Source organism: Thalassophryne amazonica, chromosome 8 (genome assembly GCF_902500255.1).
Source record: "Thalassophryne amazonica chromosome 8, fThaAma1.1, whole genome shotgun sequence".
NCBI lineage: Eukaryota > Metazoa > Chordata > Actinopteri > Batrachoidiformes > Batrachoididae > Thalassophryne > Thalassophryne amazonica.
In genome coordinates, this window is record NC_047110.1 from 71,516,998 (window position 1) to 71,537,934 (window position 20,937).

General features: G+C 41.2%; 1 protein-coding gene across 2 annotated transcripts in view; it reads left to right on the plus strand.

Moving 5' to 3' along the window:
* Positions 1–14,241: 14,241 nt before the first annotated feature.
* sema3e (sema domain, immunoglobulin domain (Ig), short basic domain, secreted, (semaphorin) 3E) overlaps positions 14,242–20,937 on the plus strand; it is a 71,194-nt gene continuing 64,498 nt past the window's right edge. The window contains exon 1 of one of the 2 annotated variants that reach the window (XM_034176633.1): positions 14,242–15,223. In XM_034176633.1, coding sequence (XP_034032524.1) covers positions 15,112–15,223 — 112 coding nt within the window. In that variant the 5' untranslated portion in view covers positions 14,242–15,111. The remainder of the gene's footprint in view (positions 15,224–20,937) is intronic. The other variant, XM_034176632.1, reaches the window with a different exon arrangement.

Below are 20,937 nucleotides of genomic sequence, written 5' to 3' on the forward strand. Positions count from 1 at the left end.
AAGATAAAACCATCTAACAATGAAAATAAATAAATACATATAGAAATAAATAACTGTCTCCTGTGAACACCTAGTGAGTAGCCTGCTCTCATTTAGGTTTTGAAACCTTGTTTCTGAAGTGTTTTTGTGTGATGTGCACAATTTTCAGTATTTTGACTAACACTACCAGTCATTTACAAGCCTAGATAAACTTTTATAAAAAAAAAAAAAAAAATCAGTCCGTTTTTGATTATTAACATTTACTTGTACTTTTACTTTCAATATGTGAGTACATTTAGTTGTACATTACTTGTCATACTTAAGTACAATAAATATTAGATACTTTAAGACTTTTACTTGAGTAGCATTTCAATCAGTTACTTGAACTTCTATCAAAGTCATTTTTTAATGGGTATCTGTACTTTTACTTAGTGTGATTTTCCGGTACTTTATAGAACACTGCAATTGAGTACACATCACATGTTTGTAAATTGTCTTGAAGTTGAACCAAGGCATTTACTGTAATTCCTGCTCAGGATACTTCTGTATAAAGTTGCTTTGCCACAAACTGTTCTGGCAACCAAGGAAACAAGTAATGCTCCCTGCACAGTGACTGTCTTCATGATAGATGCCATGGGGACAAACTTTGCTGGACATATGACAGCCACCTGTGTAAACGTCTATGGTATCTAGTGCTTTGAAACACTGGATTCTCGGAGTGCTACTTCTGTTGCTTCAGGAGACCAGAGGTCTGACCTCTTAACTGAGGGGGTCCTGCTGACAGTCAACAGTAGACACAACAGGCTTTAATGCACGCACTCATGCCTGCCATTAAATCTTGACATCAACTGTGTTTTTATACATTTTAACATATTTGATTTTTAATACAAAGACTTGCAGAGTACAAGTATTATTGAGTGTCTGTCTGTGGATGTGTATGTGCGGGGTCAGGAGAACCCTGTCTACACGTCTGTCTCTATGGGTGTAACAGGAGACGAGAGAGGTTTTTGGGTGGGTATTGGCACAACATTAACATGAATGGAAATATTTTCTGTGTTCAGACAGCATGAAAGAAACATAAGCAGAAGTTTGGACCTGACTTATTAAAACAAACACTTTCACATCAGCACTCCATCAGACTGTCTTTTCTCAGGGTCAGGCTTCCTGAAACAGCAGCTAAAGGAAGAAGGTATGTAGTCATGTGGGACTGGAGGTCACGTTGTCGCCTCGAAAATGAGTCTTTGAAAGGTAATGTCATGAAGGATGGCAGATACTGCAGAGCTGATATCTACACGGAATAAAAAAAATTCACATACTGCAGCAATCACAAGGACACATGTAAGAGGATAGGATTTCAGAGGATGTGGGTAAGTGCGTGCGAGGCAGATGTGGTGGTTATAATGTGGGGGAGTGCTGCATATCGCCTCTTTTACTACAGTACTGCAGCCAGAATTCACAAATGGAAACATTACAGCATGAAAATATAACAATAATCAAGAGAAGAACAGGGAAGCAGACTCTGAGAGACAGTGATCCTGCCAATAATCACTTCACAACTATGCAGTTTAATTGTTATGGATTTGATCCCCAAACACCTGGGTTAGACTCCAATGCAGGGAGGCTGAATGGATAAAGAAAACCAGATTTATTGTACAAGGATTGTACAAGAACAAATGCAGTGTGAATGGTGAATACAGCTTTGGAGGTTAGCTGAGTGGAGACCCGGCCCACGTTGTGGTGGAAAACGGTGGTCACAGCCCAAGTGGATCCGGTGTGCAGGTGGAGTTCCAAGGTGTGGAATTGTGCGTGGTCTGTGGTCCAGGTGGCCCCCAGTGGAGCTGATGAAGAGCGGTGTCACTACAGAGGAGGAGAAACTGTATGAGGGTGGCAGTGTACAATTGCTCAGAACCAAAATAGCACAGGTGTCAAAAAAACAGTAGATAAACAGAGTCCAGAAATAACTGCGATGGAACGCAAACAGTAGATTCTATTCACAAATAGAGAGGCCAGGTACCAGGTCGTGAACACTGAGTTTCTGGCGCCGATGAGCCATTGGACCAGGGTTTTTATGGAGGCAGGTTGATTGTAGACAGGTGTGCTCATCATCTCCACAAGGAATGCCACCTGGAAGAGAGAGAGACAGAGAGAGAGAGAGCAGAGGAGCAGGTACCAGGGCAACACACAACATTAATTGCAACAATCATGTTGGAACATCTACTCCTCCATAAGGTATCAATGAAGCAAAGATGACCCATACATTCGTTAGCTTGGGTGAGACATAGTATGGAAGAAGTAAGTCCTATAGACATCCTCAGGCCCACATGGCACCAGATTCAGTAGCTTGAAGTGAATGAGACCCCCTCAAACTGAATAGGATGCCAGTCCATAGCAGGTTAGTTCCCCAACCAAGGCCATTTATACCTGGATAGACTTGAATAATGCAGATGAAGTGCTTTTACAAAGGACACATGGGTCATGTGACTAGGAATAGGACCCTGGTCTACAACTACGTATCAATAGCTCAACTCATATTCCACTGCCCCACTGTGTATCCCTTCTTGTCTGTATCTCTGCAGAGATAGGTATCGGTGAGTTAAATATGAGCATTTCATTGGTGTTTCCCAAAGAAATGCTCATATTTAACTCATGCGCTTATGTTTATAGGTGAGATACATATAGTGAGGACTCAAAAGATTTAAGCCACCCTCAGTAGGATGAAAAGTAATGGAAACTCCATAACTCGCTTACTCCAAATAATGGTAATGGGGGGCTGGAGCTTATCGCAGCAGTCATAGGACACAAGGCAGAGTACACCCTGGACAGGACACCATTCTATCACAGGGCCACATATAGACAGTCAAACACATTCACAACCATACGCATACCTGCAGTCAATTTAAAGTCTCCAATTCACCTAAACTGCATGTCTTTGAATTTGGCAGGAAGCCGGTGCATCCAGAGGGAACCCACACAAACATGGGGAGAACATACAAACTCCACACAGAATGGCATCATAACAATATGTCCAATAAAAACAATAAAGATCAAATTAAAATGTTCCAAAATGTACTCCACATGAGGTACCCACTGGGGTAAATCTGAAAGTTGCTTTGGTGCATGTTGACAGTAGAAAAATGCTAGTAGTGGTTATAACAACAGAATTGCTGTTGTCTGCAGTGGAAAATCATACAGTTGTGGCCTGAACTTTACATACACTTATCATGAGCATGAATGTCATGGTCAATTTTGGGCTTTTAATGATGTCTTTGAACTGTTCAGAGTGGAATGATTATACAGCATACATCATTAACGACTTTAATAAACAGAAATTGGGTGCACAAGTTTGAATTTATTTTGGATCCTCTCTAATCCACACAGGGTACACAGCAAATTTTGCAGAGAAAAATTTACTCTGCTGGGATAACATTTGGTCCCAGTCCAAATAGAGTTAAATATACTCCATCACAGTGCTAAATCAACTCTATCACCGTGTAAAATCAACTGTTGTTGGAGTAGATACACTTGATTTGACAAGACGGGAGAGCTGATTTCATTCTATAATAGAGTGTATTTTACTCTATTTAGACTGGGACCAAATGTTATCCCGGCAGAGTATATTTTATTCACCAAAATTTACTGTGTAGACAGACAGACAGACTTGTGGATTGAAATTTATTATTATTATTCCTATCAAGGACAATGTCTACACACTGGCAGCTGGATTCTTGTGATTAGCAATAAACCTTCACAACCACAGATAGGCCTGTTTTTATTTTGTATTGTGGTCACTGTCCATGTTAAAAGATGCCAACACAGCCAAAACAGTTCTACATTAATGCTATGCTTGCCTTCTTAATTACAGGTAATAAGTAGCAGAACATAAAACAGTGTGGGATGAGGGTTCCTCCATGGAGGCAGCTTTCTGATTATTTGTCAGGACCCAGATGAAAGACAAGCATTACCTTTGTAAAAATGCCAGTCAACTGAGGTTGTGTGGGAGGTGACAAATCAAATTTCCCTGTCATCAGGATGTGAGATTACTTTTTTAATAAACTCTGGGTTGCTAATCTTTGTGTTCAAACTGATGCATCTGTGTGAGGCTGAGTGTGCCAGCTTGAGGGAAACCAGCATTGAGCAGTTGTCTCAACATATGAGTCTATAATTGCACCAGGGAATAAAACAACACAGAGAGTGTATGTTACAAGCCCTGTGCACATAAAGCCATTCTGCCTTTGAAAGAAACAGGTGCAACGTGGGAGTTGGAATCATCAGATTCAAGTGGTGTGGGGGTTGGAAAGGTCGGGTCCAGCTTTTAGGCCTTAATGCAATTGTTTACCCTTCTCTGTGAAGCAATTTATAGGCTTAGTATTTACCGATAGGAGCATCTCCACAGTTTGCGCAGGTCCTTCCATTACCATATGTGTGTCTAATAGATATGCGCTTGTATTTTTTGTCTGAATTTGTGAAATCAGTATTAACAAAATGCAGTTTTAAGTTTATAATAATTTATGACAGATTCCATTGTAGCTTTTCCACTAGCAACTGGCCAAATTAACATCACACTCAGTTCTATCAGGAGACAAGAAATGGTCAAATATTTATTCTGTAGATACTGTATATTCTACAAAATATTTGGACAGTCTTTGGGGCATGCCCTGGTCTTGACTACAAAGCAATATGTTGATCTCAAATCCTGCCATTGGAAGAAGGTAGGGGTAGAGCCTACCCTCGATATCAGACAGGGACCAACTGGTGATAGTGTGTGGAGGAGGTCACAATTCTCACCTGGAACTGCAAACAACAGAAAGGTGACTTATAACTGACATTTTGTAATGACATGTACATTTAAAATTTGTTATGAGTTGATAACTAAAGTGTGGACTAGCTGCTTCCTATTAGAGATATATAGCTGTTACTGATTCATCAAACCCGACTAATAGCTTGAAAACTGAGTCTTCCTGGTATAACCTACGGGCAGTGATGCCGGTAACTGACCACTTTTTTTAGTAACGAGTAATCTAACGCGTTAATCTTTCCAAATCAGTAATCAGATTAAACTTACTTCTCCATGTCACTGTGCGTTACTATTATTTTTCATTGTGGGTCGATAACAGCATTAAACTTGGTCCGTGGGCAGGAGGTCGGGTTCGACTGAACTGCCCACTTTAAGCGAGCTGTGAGCTTTTAATCCGCGGTTTTTTGCAGCTGCTCGACTCGTCCTCACCTCTTAAAGCGCGGTGATCAGCACACCTGCACTGAGCTTTACAAAGACATTTTTATACTTTTTTCCTCCTTTATTTAGAATTCTGAGCTGAGCCGCTCTGTATCTGGTCATTAAAAAGCTGATCCTCCGCGACGCGTCAACAACTAACACTATTTTCCACTCAAATGCACCTAAACTCTCTTTCTGAGGACCACATGATGTGAAAACGCAATAAAACTTTCTTACCTGTAAATCTGGTCATGTTTTCTGCATAAATAAATGTTATCCATTCTTTGTGCTCAAACGCCAAAGCAGGGGCGAATCTAGATGGGATGGGGGCGTGGGGCAAGGATGTGCCCCCCTCCCCCACAACACCCCTAGATTAAAGGTGCAATTTTGAAGCCGTTTTTTACTACAACTAATATTGCTTAAAATAATAATAATTTCGACAAGTAAAATGTTTAGAGAGAATTTAAATGTTAGAAAAATGTTAGAATTTAATAGTTACCTTTATAAAATAGTTACCTTTATAAACAATGTAGGCTCGAAATTGCAAGTTTTACTGTTACAGTGCTGTCAACAGTTAAATATGAGGTCAAGAAAGACGTCTTTATTTTACTTTTTATAAAACAAGTATTTATTTTCATTGAAGTCAAGAAAGGGTGACTATAAAGTGAGTTTTGGCAAAACAGGTATCATTGTCATGTTGAGGTGGCAGAGGGTTGTTGTCGGCAGCTGGGAAAAGTAACTAAAAAAGTAACTAGTAATCTAACTTAGTTACTTTTACAATTGAGTAATCAGTAAAGTAACTAAGTTACTTTTACAATTGAGTAATCAGTAAAGTAACTAAGTTACTTTTTCAAAGTAACTGTGGCAACACTGCCTACGGGATACTACATTTTAAAGTTAACATGTTAAAAATGTAACTTGTTTATTTAAATTTTGATAAGAATATCTTTCTCATGGCAGCATGGTGGCTTAGTGGTTAGCACTGTTGCCTCATAGCAAGAAGGTTCTGTCTTCACATGCAGGTTAGGTGTGGGCAAGCGTTTGATAACTGACTAATGGCTTTAAAGTTGTCACACTGCAAAACATATTGTGCTGCCCAAGCTGTCCTGTGTCAAAAAGGTTTGGCTTTTCTTTTTCAAAGCTCTCTTTTTTAAGCATGTTGAAGGTCAACACCAGGAGCCCTTAATGACAGAAACACTACAGTCAGTCATTTCTTTTTCCTCACAATTTCTTTCTTGAATTTATCTTTAGCATTCTTACTTTGTGATGTCACAAAAGTAAGAGGATCACATGCACTCTGTGAGTGCATGTTGTAGTTTCATAATACATCCATCAATTTTCTATACCCATTTACTCCAATTAATGGTCATGAGGGGGCTGGAGCCTTTCCAAGTAGTCACTGGGCGTGACGTGGGGTACACCTTGGACAGGACGCCAGTCTGTCACAGGGCCACATATAAACAAACAAACACATTCACACCCACATGCACACCTACAGTCAATTTTAAGTTTCCAATTCACCTAACCTGCATGAATGTGGAAGTGGGAGGAAGCCAGAGCACCCAGAGGGACCCCACACAAACACGGGGAGAACATGCAAACTCCACACAGAAAGGCTGCAAGTGGAAAGTAATCCCACGACCTCCTTGCTGCGAGGCAACAGTGCTAACCACTGCGCCACCATGCTGCCTAGTTTCATAATGTGAACAAGATTAACTGTTTAAAAAACATATTTTAAGAAGTTCAACTATAGCTGAACTTTTTTCTTTACAGATTTATTGAATGTTTCTTTGTTACATCTGATGCAGAATAACTTAAAGTGTCACGACACAGATACAGAGAAACAGATGTATTACAGGAGACAGATGACGCCTCTGTTCCAGTAACAGGATGCCTTTTGGAGTTTCCTGTAGGACGTGAAAAATTCAACATTGGTCCACTTATGTTTTTTTCTTTTTTCTTTTTTTTTTTTTGTGTAGTTTTGTTTCCCCCCTATTGATAATCAACTAATGGGTAACAGTCTTGACCATGTGAGAAGGCGAAAACAAAAGACAGAGGAAGAAGTCTGCATATCAGAGCACAAGCACATGCGCAGAAACGCTTGCATGCACACACACATTGTAATGAGACCAGTACTGTGTGCACTTTCTTTTGATTCTGCTTGATCCTCATTCTGTTTATCCTAACATTGAAAGTTAATATGTTTTGTTGAAAGAGCTCATAAGCCAAATTAAAGACTTCAGATCAAAGTTTATAAAGTCATGAATCACTCAATCATGATCAAAGAAGTCTTATAGGTTGCTCAGATACATGTACTTACAGTGCATCCAGAAAGTATACACAGGGCTTCACTTTTCCCATATTTTGTTATGTTACACCCTTATTCCAAAATGGAGTAAATTCATTTTTCCCCCTCAAAATTCTACTCACAATACCCATAATGAAAACATATAAATCAGTCATAAATCCATCGGATAATGCATTTAAGAACGCAACAAAATCAACTTGTGATGATTTCCTCCATTATTTTGTTGAAAAGGTGGCCTTGGTTAGACAGCATAAGCAATTCACTAAATGCTCTAGACCTCCATCACGCCCCTGTTGCTCCTGCTGTGTTTAGTACATTTGATCCAGTGTCACTCTCACAGCTCTCCGATGTAGTACAGAAACTGAAACCTACTAATTGTCCTTTGGGCATTACTCCATCTAGGGTGCTTAAGCAGGTTTTTGACACAGTTGGACCATCTCTTCTTCATTTTTTCAATACCTGTCTAAGGCTAGGGTCTGTGCCAACTGTTTTTAAGCAAGCCGTGGTCAGGCCACTTATCAAAAAACCCAACCTAGACCCCGTTGTGCTGTCAAATTTCAGACCGGTGTCCCATCTGCCCTTTCTTTCCAAAGTTCTTGAAAAGCTTGTTTTCACTCAGTTAAATTCATTCCTGGTTCAGAATCAAATTTATGATAAATTTCAATCCAGATTCAGAGTGTGCCATAGCACAGAGTTGGCTCTTTTAAAAGTGCAGAATGACAGCCTGTTGTCTCGGACTCCAAGACACCTGTGCTTTTGGTTATGCTGGATCTCACTGCAGCATTTGATACAGTGGACCATTCCATCCTGCTGACCCACCTGGCCCAGCAGGTGGGTCTCCAGGGACCTGTACTGGAGTGGTTCAGGTCATATCTTTCAACGACCAACAACAAAAGATTAACGACCTCTCCTCTTCACTAGCTCCTCTGACCTCCAGTGTGCCACAGGGTTCAATTCTTGGCCCTGCCCTTTTTTCTTTGTACATTATGCCATTAGGTTCTGTTATTTCCCATCATGATGTGTCCTTTCATATGTATGCGGATGACTTACAAATCTATCTGCCTGTGACTTCTTTTTCAGACACACAGTCCATTAATTCCTGTCTCACTGACAAAGTGCTGCCTATCACAAAACTTTCTCTGTCTGAATGAGTCAAAAACTGAATTTATCCTCTTTGGATCTTCCAGCCATGTAAATTCAGTTAAAAATATCACTTATTTTGGCTTTCAGCCCAACACTGCCAGGATCTGGGTGTGATTTTTGACTCAGATTTAAAATTTAATAAACAAATTGACTCTGTGGTTAGAGCAAGCTTTTTCCAACTCAGACAGTTAGCTAAGGTCAAACCTTTACTAAACCGCAGAGATTTTGAGAAAACCATTCATGCTTTTGTCAGTTCACATCTGGACTATTGTAATGCTCTATATGCTGGACGTAGTCAAGCCTCTCTTTACCATCTGCAACTGGTGCAGAATGCGGCTGCTCACCTCCTCACCAGCACTCGCAAATATGACCATATCACACCAGTTCTTTACTCCCTCCACTGGCTCCCAGATCAGTTCCGAATACAATTTAAACTCTTGTTGTTCACCTTTAGTTCAATCCATGGCCTCGCACTGACTTACCTCAGTGACATTTTGACCCCTCACCAGCCCAGGAGAGCCTAGCGTTCTTCAGACCAACACCTGCTGGTGGTTCCAAGGTCGAGGTATAGACAGTGGGGCAATCGTGCCTTTGTTGTTGCAGGTCCTAGACTCTGGAACTCTCTTCCTCTGGAGTTACACTCCATCTCATCCCTGCCCCTGTTCAAAGCCAGGCTGAAAACGTATTTGTTTCGATTAGCCTTTGACACACAGAGCTGTGACTCCCTGGAAATCAACAACTGTAATATATTTTAGATGTATATGTTTTTATCTTATGGTTGTTTTTAACTGTGTGTAGCACTTTGATCAACTTTGGTTGTTGTGAAGCGCATTAGAAATAAAACTTGATTGATTGATTGATTGATTGATATAAAATGTTTTTTTTTGTTTTTTTTCTTGGCCAAGTTATTCAAAATGGAAAAACTAAAAGGAGAATTTGGTCAATATTTTGTTGATGCATCAGCCTCAAGTCTTCTTGAATATGATGCCACAAGGTTGGTGCACCTACCTTTGGACAGTTTTGCTCATACATCTTTGCAGCACTTCTCAAGCTCCATCAGGTTGAATGGGGAGCATTGATACACAACCATTTTCAGATCTCTCCAGAGATGTTCAATCAGATTCAGGTCTGGGCTCTGGCTTGGCCACTCAAAGACATTCACAGAGTCTGTCCCTGTTAGATCAGATTTCAAAGTTCTGCTGTTAACCTATAAAATTATTCACAGACTAGCATCTTCTGACTAAGCTGACCTACTTAAACCCTATGTACCGACCCGGGCTCTGCGTTCTCATGGTGCAGGGCTACTTTGTATCCCTAGTGTGAATAAAAAGTCTGTGGGACAAAGACCTTTCTCTTATCGTGCCCCTGCATTGTGGAATGATCTCCTTGCGTCAATAAAGCAGATTTTGTAGAGACTTTCAAGTCCAGATGCACTTATTTTCCCTTTTGTATGACTAGCATAGTGGTATAGTATGTTACTATGCTTCCTACTCTTTTAAATTCATTTTATTAGGAAACACAGCAGGGCCTGGTTTCAACTTCTTCTAAAGACTGGGTCTTTTAGTGAAGCTGGGCTAGTGGCTGGCAATCACCTTAGTATTTCTTCTGTTTTTCTTGTTGCTTAATGCTGACAAATGATACCTTATTTGTTGTCTTTTTGATACCTAATTCTGTTTTTTTCTCTCTCTGAGGTGCGACTCCATCCAGAAGTGGGAGTGGGTGTCTTCTTCTGCAAGCCTCCCATCCTGTACATAAGCATAGACTCTCAAAATTTTCTGTATATTGGTATTGTCAAGTGTGTCGGTAACATGGCCCAAGCAGAGGGTCACCACTTAGAGTTTGGTCTGCTTGAGGTTTCTTCCTCAAATCATCAGAGGGAGTTTTTCCTTACCACTGTCACCTGTGTGCTTGCTCTAGGGGTTGGTAAGGTTAGACCTTACTTGTGTGAAGCACCTTGAGGCAGCTTTGCTGTGATTTGGTGCTAAATAAATGAAAATAAATTGAATTACATTAAACTTAATTGTCCCGAAGCCACTCCTTTGATATCTTGGCTATGTGCTGAGGGTCATTGCCCTGCTGAAAGATGAATCGTCATCCCAGTCTGAGGTCAAGTGTACTCTGGAGCAGGTTTTCATTCAAGATGTCTCTGTACATTGCTGCATTCATCTTTCCCTCCATTCTGTCTAGTCTCCCAGTTCCTGTTACTGAAAAATATCCCCACAGCATGATGCTGCCACCACCATGCTTCACGGTAGGGATGGTGCCTGGATTTCTCCAAACATGACACCTGGTATTCCTGCCAAAGAGTTCAGGCATTCAGAGAATTTTGTTTCTTATGGTCTGAGAGTCCTTCAGGTGTCTTTTGCAAACTCCAGGTGGGCTGCCATGTGCCTTTTACTAAGGAATGGCTTCCATCTGGTCACTCTAATTGGTGGATTGCTGCAGAGTCTGTCCCTGTTAGATCAGATTTCAAAGTTCTGCTGTTAACCTATAAAATTATTCACAGTCTAGCATCTTCTGACTAAGCTGACCTACTTGTCCTTGTAGAAGATTGTTCTCTCTCCACAGAGGAATGCTGGAGCTCTGTCAGAGTGACCATCAGGTTGTTGGTCACCTCCCTGACCAAAGCCCTTCTTCCTCGATGGCACAGTTTAGACGTTCGGCCAGCTCTAGGAAGAGTCCTGGTGGATCCAAACTTCTTTATGGATGATGGGGGCCACTGTGCTCATTGGTACCTTCAAAGTAGCAGAAATGTTTCTGTACGCTTCCCCTGCCTCTAGACAATCCTGTCTCACAAGCCTACAGACAATTCTTTTGACTCAATGCTTGGTTTGTGGTCTGACATGCACTGTCAACTGTGGGACCTTATATGTAGACAGGTGTGTGCATTTCCAAATCATGTCCAACCAACTGAACTTACCCTGAGTGGACTGCAATTAAGCTGTGAAAACAGAGGAAACAGGATGCACCTGAGCTAAATATTGAGCTTCATGAGGCTGTAATATACCAAAATGAGGAAAACTGAAGTGCTGTGAATACTTTCCGGATGCACTGTATTTAGCATCAGCACTCTCAGGTTCACCAGTTACAGTCTAAGTACTTTAGTTATAGTTTAGTTGTTACTTGTACTTAGTTACTTTCAATGATCTGGTACTTTTTACAATTGAAATTTCTGCAAAGTTGTTCATTTACTATTAGTTTCAAAGTTTACTTGCTGTTGATCATTGACCAAGGTTAAAATCTTCCCCCTCATCCAGTTCCATACCAGCCATCTCTTTGATGGTCCAGCATCTAGATCTACCTTACATTTAGCTGAAATCGTGTATTTTTTCATTATATATATTTTTTGTAGTGTCTGCCACTGTAATAAACTGCAACATTTAATGTAAAAATGCCACACACATAATATATCTCCTATAAAACATAATAGTGATTGCCTCCTACAAACATAATATGCAATTTCCTGCAAATGTAAGAGCTGTGATGAAGGTGACATCACAGATCATTTATATTAGGGGTACAATACATTGTGCCCTCTGGTGAATGAAAGCAGTCTCGCATTTCCAACTCCTTTCCACTAGCAACAGAATTGAAATTATAACAATTCTTCATTTTAAAAATTGATCCTTGTTATGTGTCGACGCAGGTTGAGGAGCGGACCTGCGTCAGACGGAACCCAGCGCTACAAATAACCAGAAAAGCGGCTCCAAAAACAATACATTTATTTCACCCACTGGTGCATAAAAGTGCAAAAACAGAAATAGCGTCCTTCTGGTGGAGTGAAGGCTGGCACGCTCTCCAGCGCCCAAAAGGATCGAAGCCCGGCGCTCCTGGACCCACTACCACCGCCAAACACCCCCCAGGTGGACATGACAAACCGACTCTCTGCGAAGCATAGAAGAGGTGAGGTAAGTTAGCAGTTACAGCTAATATCCTTCAAAAGACACACACTATCAGCAACACATACAGGTCTATATTTTAAGCTTTATGCAAATAAGGTGGAGGACCACTTGTCCGCATGCCACAGCAGTGAGAAGCGAGCTGCACAATCCTCATCACAATTCAAGTATACTGCGTAACAAAATACCAAGTTACTATCAACAATTAGTCAAACACTTAATCACCTTTGATGTGTGCTGACAGCATGTGTCCCTCACCCTTCCTTGCTTCACGGGCTCGATGTGTCAAACCCAGGCGCGGTCCTCAGCGTCTCACAAACGAACATCACAAGGTCGAGTTCCCGGCAGTTCTGCTTGAATCACACATGACTTAAATGCAGAACGCCATCCAATTATCTGCTTCAGCTGAAAGTCTTTAAGGTTGCATGTGAGCACCATTCACAGGTGCTACACATGATGTTGATGAGGGTGAAGGATTCTTCAGCCAGCACCTTCTCCACAGACAAATCAGTTCTCATGCCACCTGGAGAGCAAAGAAAAGAAAAGAACACCAAAATATCCAGCCACACCCCCCAACACACAACAATCCTTATATTATAAAACTGAATATTGCAATATATTGAGTATGAATATTTTCCCACCCTGAATATTTTGTATTATTTCCTAACATATTTTCCTTTTTTGGGGGGAGGGGGTGGGTTCTTTTTTGTCATTTTCATTGAAAAGGATTGCTTACCACGCCTCCACTGCAAAAACAATCCCTCTCAAAATAAACCAACTAATCTGAAATCTAGCCAGATTGTCTAGTATTAAGCAAAAAAAAATCTGTCAATGGGGTAAGACAGATTTATTTGGTTAGAATTCTCCAAATTAGCTAAATGTCTAGGCGCTGAATAATCAAAATGTGCCTTAAATAAAGTATTTAAAAAAAACTGGATAGAATTCTCATTTTAAGATTAGCCTCTGTCTTAAAACAAGGAAAACAATTTTGTTCCTTTGCTTGGATAATTTGAAATCCATTGTCTTTCCTTGTTACTGGTTAAATACAGCTTGATATTAGCTGGAAACACCTATTAAGTAAAAGTGAGATACATTTTCCCAAAATAAGACATTTTTCCTTATGTAAAAAAAAAAATGCTTGACAAGATTACTTTTGTATTTAGACAAAAATTAAGTCAAATTTTCTTTAAACAAGTGTTTTGTTTCTTTTCTTTTTTACTTTCTTATATATCAGTTTTGACAGTACTTTTTTTTTTTTGTACTTTGCTTTTAGATGGGTAACCGTGTAGCTCTCCTGCACACCATGTGGGAATATCACAGAGTGCACAGCGCTTCTGTAGGTGATCGAATACAAGAACGTACATAAATGTTTGTGACATGCATCACCATACTCCAAAATGAACCATTAAAAGCCTAAATTATGTCCAAAGACGGGGGGTTTCTCTGTACATTCATAGAACTGTGGCACTTTGGATATGTTTGTCATAACAACCCAAACAGATTTTAGTGTAAAAAGCATATAAAAATACATCTTACACAATATGACCACTTTAACAGAACCAAGGAGTGATAGAGGACAGAATTCCTCAAAGAACTGCTCAACTTTGTGAAACATAAAAAAAAGATAAAGAGGCCAATAATTGCAGATTAAAGAGAAAGTGAAGACACTGAAAACAGGCTGGTCTAAGCTCATGCAGAGGAGGGAAGTGGTGAAGGAGGAGGAGTAAAGGCAGGTCTGGAGGCTGACTTGTGGAGCAGTATTTCTTGGAGAGGAGCAGTGGGGGGGAGACACACGCCAAGTCTGCCCGGGAGCCGGAGCACGCTCATTGAATCCAGCTGTCTGAGAGAGGAAAAAGCGGAGCAGCCAGTTTGGCGGGGTTATTTTGCTTTTTTTCAGTGGCAGGTGGCCCGTGCCCAGAGCAGCCGCAGCAGGAGAAACCCTCTCAAGTGACTCCCTGAGGTTGAAGCTGAGGTTTATAGACTTGGTGGCTGTTTAGCAGCTTTTCTCTCCTCCCCAGACCGCACGCCAGGCACGAGGCAACCTCACTCCTCCCCTCTCCCAGACAGACATCCCTGGGCTCCTGTCCAAAGAATCACTGGCTCCAGTGTAACCAAGATGAGGAACCCAATCTGAAGATATTCCACAAGTTCCAGCTCTGTCTACAAAGGGAAACAAATATAGACATTCATTTTTTTTTTGTTCTATCCAAGCGATCAACTCCAACACCTTTGTGGGACTTATAGATTCCATTTTTTGCTTGCTTTAATCTTTTAATCTTTCATTCAGACAGATGGACTGACATATGGACAAAAAGCGCTGCGGCGTGAATGTAGCAACTGGTCTTCTCCCTGGTTACTAAAACCAGAGAGGGATAAGCGCCCGACACAGAGTACCCTGTTCTCCGAGGTGGTGGGTGGATGCAGCTGTCGGCTATAGGGGAAATCAGAGCTTGTGCTGCAGAGATAGGTGTTCCACAACATGCACACAAAACAGACTGTTCGGTGCAAGTAGATTTTTTTCAGCTTGCCAGCTGTTAGACGTTGCAGGTTTTTGTGCATGTGGAGTCTATATGAGGATGGCAGAGTGCACCAGGACTGTATATGTGACACTGATGCTGCTGTATTTGGCTGTGCAGAGCAAAACGCACAGCATCAACCCAAGGATACGGCTCGCCTACAAAGGTAAGAAACACTGTGATCGGGTTTGATGGAGGCATTGTGTTGCACATGCCGGAGAGCTCTGGTCTTTTGAATGAATAAAATGGCTCAGATCGCTCAGTGCATTCATGAAAACTCACCTTTGCTTTTGTATTTTCATGGTGGACAGACAAAAAGACAGGTGCAACAGTGCAAAATGTTCACACTCTCTGCTACTATTAGATCATTTCATTAAGAGCTTTGAATAGAATGTAATTCTATAATACCTTTAAAGTGAAGTGTTCTTCATGTTGCTACGCTTGAATGACAAAGTTCACTTTTCTGATGACCGTTGTCCCATTAAAACAGTGTTAGCTATCAATCCTCTGAGGGATGTCAGACTTTGATGACTGCATCATTGCAAGGAATGCATTTTTAAACATGTTTCAGAAGTCAATCCATGAGACTGAATGGGGCAGCTGTCCAATTCTTATGAGGAATGGCTACTTCCTTGTAGCATTATTGCTATACCCATAGCAGAGCAATTAGACCTTAGGTGATGGTCTAGTGGTTAAGGCGCTGGGCTTGAGACCAGAAGATCCTCAGTTCAAATCCCAGCCTGACGGGAAAATCACTAAGGGCCTTTGGGCAAGGTCTTTAATCCCCTATTGCTCCAGGTGTGTAGACATCGGGGTGATTGTGAGGCATTGATGTGTCTGATGGAAAAGCGCTATGTAAATGCAGTCCATTTACCATGCTACTTGTCTGTATCCTTGGACGAGATAGTTTGTCTGCATTGTTCCAGTCACCTGTGATGGACTTGCATCCTTTAGAGAAGGAGTCATAGACTCTCATCTGCTTCATGCTACAGAATTTGGGGTTAAGCACTAGTACCAATGGGACTCAAGCCCTGTATAGGGCTATACCTATACAGGTAACATGGTAGAGGAGTTGGACTGCGAATATATTGATCTGGATTTGATTCCAAGCCACACTATCTCTCTGTATCCTCAGACAAGGCACTTTCTCTGCATTCTCTCAGTCCACCCAGTTGTCAATTGGTACCAACCTTGGTTGGTGAAGTAACCTGTGATTTACTGGTGTCCTATCCAGTGAGAATTGTAAAAACTCTACTGCTTGACGCAACAGTACCTGAGGATAAGTACCACCATCAATGGGATTTGATTTCTTACTTTGGGTCCAATGAATGAATAATTTGCAATGTTACTTTCATAAAATACAAAAACTACTGCACTTCTATGGAGAGTGAATAATTCATTATACAGTTGAGGAACAATCATCACCAGCTCTCCTGTGACTTTACGCAGTATATTTCTCTGACTATAAACATTTGAGGAGCCTCCTTGTTTATTTAAAGCTGTCAACCATAGTGTCTGAGAAACTATGTCGTGATTTTCCATTGTATAGTGGCTGATGTGGTGGAAACTGTGCAGTAGGAGACACAGAGACATGTGTGCACTGGTATGTGCACTGACTGATTGTGTACATTAGCTGTCTGAGAATAATGATGGGTTTACCTTTGTGGATTTTGAGAAGTCATTCTCCCCTCTTTTTGCATTGTTTCTTTATTCCCTATAGCAACACAACGTGTTGATTCCACATAAGCCTCTTTGTCATGGCTGACTGTAGGTGTGGAATTTGTATGGTCAGTAACTCAAAAATATTGGATAAATACACTACTGCTGATGGTTATCATGGCAACTGTATTGATTACATCTGTGGAGACAGTTTGATGCTTTGCAGATGCGCCTTAAGCTTGATTGTTTGTTATCAATTTGTGGGTTTTTGACTGGAAAAAAATAAGCACTCAGCATGTCGTGATGCTCCTTTGGAAGTATTAAATATATAAAAAAGACACATAAATGGAAAAAAATGGTAGAATAATCAGATGTTTGATAAAATGCAATGTTTACACCCCACTAAGATTGAGCAGCAATGCTGATTTGCTTATTCAGACATGTCAAGTCAAAATCTGTTATGATCATATATCACTCAATTCATAAATAGCCTGAGGAGACAGTTGCTGCAGTGATTGAGAGCCCACCTTTCGCTCGTGTTCTGGCTAGCACACAGCACCACAAAAAGGCTGCAGTTCCTCCCATTATGGAATGAAAAACATCTCAGCATTATTATATTTGCCTCATGGGCTTTGCGTGCATGCATATGCACACACACACACACACACACACACACACACACACACACACACACACACACACACACACACACACACACACACACACACACACACACACAGGCGGAATAGTATAAATTCTTCACATGCAGAAGTCTTGGACAAATTTCAGAAACACTTGGATAAGTGTGGTTTAACTGAGGCTGAAGACACGCTTCCCATAATGTCTGTTATCCAAAGAGGGAACTGGGACTGTCCTGGTGACATAATTATGTTAACTGGAAGTAAAAGTTAAAATATGTTGCCATAACACATTCTAACCAACTTCTAGCCAGACAGTTTGATTTTACAGGCGTGTTCTAAAGGTGTGTGCAAACACCTGAGTGCACTTCTCATCAAATTCATCTTTTTTTTTTTTGCTATGTTGGTGTTTGATTTCCTGCTTTCTGTTACTTCAGCTTTGTAAAACTTTGTAAAAACCTTGGAACAATTAAAATGGCCTAAGCAGTTGGTTACCCCTCTGAGTCTGGTCTGCTTGAGGTTTCTTCCTCAATATCCTCAGAGGTAGTTTTTCCTTACCACTGTCCCTTGTGTGCTTGCTCTAGGGGTTGGTAAGGTTAGACCTTACTTATGTGAAGCACCTTGAGGCAGCTTTGTTGTGATTTGGCACTATATAAACAAAATGAATGGAATTGTTCACATGGTCACAGTCTTCTCTGTGTGCTGTTCTGCTTTGCACAAATCTTTCCCACCCCAGAACACTTGGAGGCACCATAATTTGTTTGAATGCAGTAGTGACAGAGTGTTTTCTGGAGAGGCACCAGTGAAGAGCTTACAGATCCATGAGGTTGCTGGACAGAGATGTTTGGCGATGCCGGTATCTTTACAGGAGAACAAAAGCCCAAGTCTTTAGAGTCCTGGTACCACCTGTCTTGCTGTATGGTTGTGAGACTTGGATGCTAACCAGTCACCTAAGGTGATGCCTGGATGTCTTTGGTACTAGAGCTATTTGGAGGATCCTTGGGTACTACTGGAAGACTTTTGTATCAAATTAGTGAATGCTTAGAGAGACTAAGATGATGAGTATTACTTGCGCTGTGAGGGTGCGTCAGCTACTGCATTTTGGCCGTATGGCTGTTCTTCTGTGTTTGATCCAGCACACAGGTGCCTGAATGTTAAGGACCCCAGTAGCTGGAGAAAATCAAGGGGATGCCCATGTTTCACCTCGCTGTGGTAGGTAAATGGCTATCTTATGGCTTCTTCACACTTAGTGCGAAGTTTTGACAGGGTTTGGACGAAAACGGCGTAACAGCGCAAAACAGTTTGAAATTAGCGCACAAAATATTGCGCCGACAGGCAGGCATGCACAAACCCGGTGCGAATGTTCGTGCACGTGCCGGTGTCTGTCGAGCAGGAACAGTGTCAGGTGCACCACATTGCGCCGCTTATGTGGTATAAATAAAAAAAATAAAAACCAGCTAGTACATGTGGAACCACATGGCATCGCTTATGTGGTATAAATAAAAAAAGAACCACCAACCGGTATGTGTGGAACCACATCGCGCCGCTTATGTGGAATAATTTAAAAAAAAAGAGAGAAAAACACACCGCCCACTGGATGCAAACTCACACCTTTCAAAAGCTCTGATTACCAGCCAGCGACTTTACCACTGAGCTACAGAGCTGTTCTGTGAAACATGTGGGAATCTGCCTGATATCAGGAAGGATTACAAAAAATTAAAATCACACACCATATAACAACACTGCATTTATCAAGCAAGCAATACAAATATGATCCGTTCTGTTCCTTTGTAGATGACCCATGGTGACAGACATACAGTCATGAAATGACATGAATGAGAAGCAGTTGACTCATCTCATTCATGCACATCTGCGTCCGTCTTGTGGACGACGCGCTGCAGGACACCGCGTCATGTGCAACAGAGCTCACGTGGGTGACGTGACAGTGAGATCGCCTGTTGCGTGTTTTGATCTGATGGTCCATTTCAACCTGGGAGCAGCCTGACCATGTGCGCGCTCGCTGGCTGCAGCATGTCACCACAGTGACATATGTTTTTATTTGTGTCCACTTGATAACAGCAAACAGACGTACCCACGTCACAGTGGGCAGTTGTTTGTCTATGTCTGTCCAAACACAGTACATGGTGTCCAGCTGGAATGTCCATATCCACAGATTTCCAAAGCCGCTTCAGTGGGAGGACACACCTTCTGTCATCTCAGCGCACACACCAAAGCCACACTCATGTGGGACTTAAACAAATTTCTCTGCAAGTATGACAGTGGTCGTCTGCAGTCTCTTGTCATGCCAAGAGTGCGACTGGCCACACATTTTCTAAGTGCCATGCGTGCGGTGTTAGATGTTCGTGCGTGTCACCGGGAATTTGGCCGGCACCTGCCGCGAAAGACACAATTTGTCTTTCAGGTGCTTGTGTGCGCAAATAGTTGTAGCAACAGGTGTACGAGGCGTTGGTGACAGGGACGACATTACGCAGTTTGCACACAATTCCTGCATCACGCACACTAAGTGTGCACTTCGTCCAAACTTTGTACCATGTGTGAAGGGGCCCTTAGAGATGTGTAAAATGGATTGGTTGTCTACCTGGGCAGTTGCCATCCAGTACCCAAGGTGGTCCCATGGTGTTGTGGATGCAGTGAAGCACAGCACCAGTGTGTGACCCATACTTAACTTGACTTGCTTTGCAGCTATAGCCAAACATTGCTAGCATTAGCCATGTCAGTAGTCCCACTATATTAGCTGACCTTTAAGAGACAGTCGACTCAGCCACAATCAGGATTCTTGCATTACATTTTTTGATGTTATTGGTCTACATTCTTGTGAAAATTACAAACACAACTATCCAGGAGTATTTTTTAGCCAGGAAACTCATGAATGACATGTAACCTCAACAATTTCAAAAGATATGTATAACCATCTTGTAGATGAAAAAAAAATCTTGTTTGTTATACACGACCACTTGATATATACACTGATTTCAACATCACATTCTGATATAGTTTTGTTGACATGCATGTCATTATGGTATGGCTGCAGTTGGTACGATTTTTCTGTGTTATTTTCCAGTTTACAGAATAGGTCAATGCTGCTTTGGATTATGACTCAATATAGAAACTTAGGTTTTTGTTATTATTTTCATTGAATATTAAGACTTCACCAAATACCTGGCAAAACTTTGCTGGAATTTTACCTGACTTGTGTCAAACAAATTGAATTTCATGTCCACCTACAGAAGGCTTCTGAACATAATCAATTTTGCTGTTATGTCACTCAGAGTGTTACATGTGAGTCCAATAGTAAAGGACTCTTTTTGTCTGTAAAATAATGTAGTGTTCGTAACAGCACAGAGAGAATCAAATGAGATAGATTGAAACAATATTGTATATGTTGATGACAAACACATATGGTACTGACATAATATACACCAAAACATTCAGGAATGCTGGCATCACTGTCTTTGTGAAGGCTTCGCTGTGTCCAAATGTAGTGTCCGTAACATACATCCAGCTGTTCTCCTATCAATGAACAAATGCTGTGCTAAATGTACAAGAATGTGACATGGATACA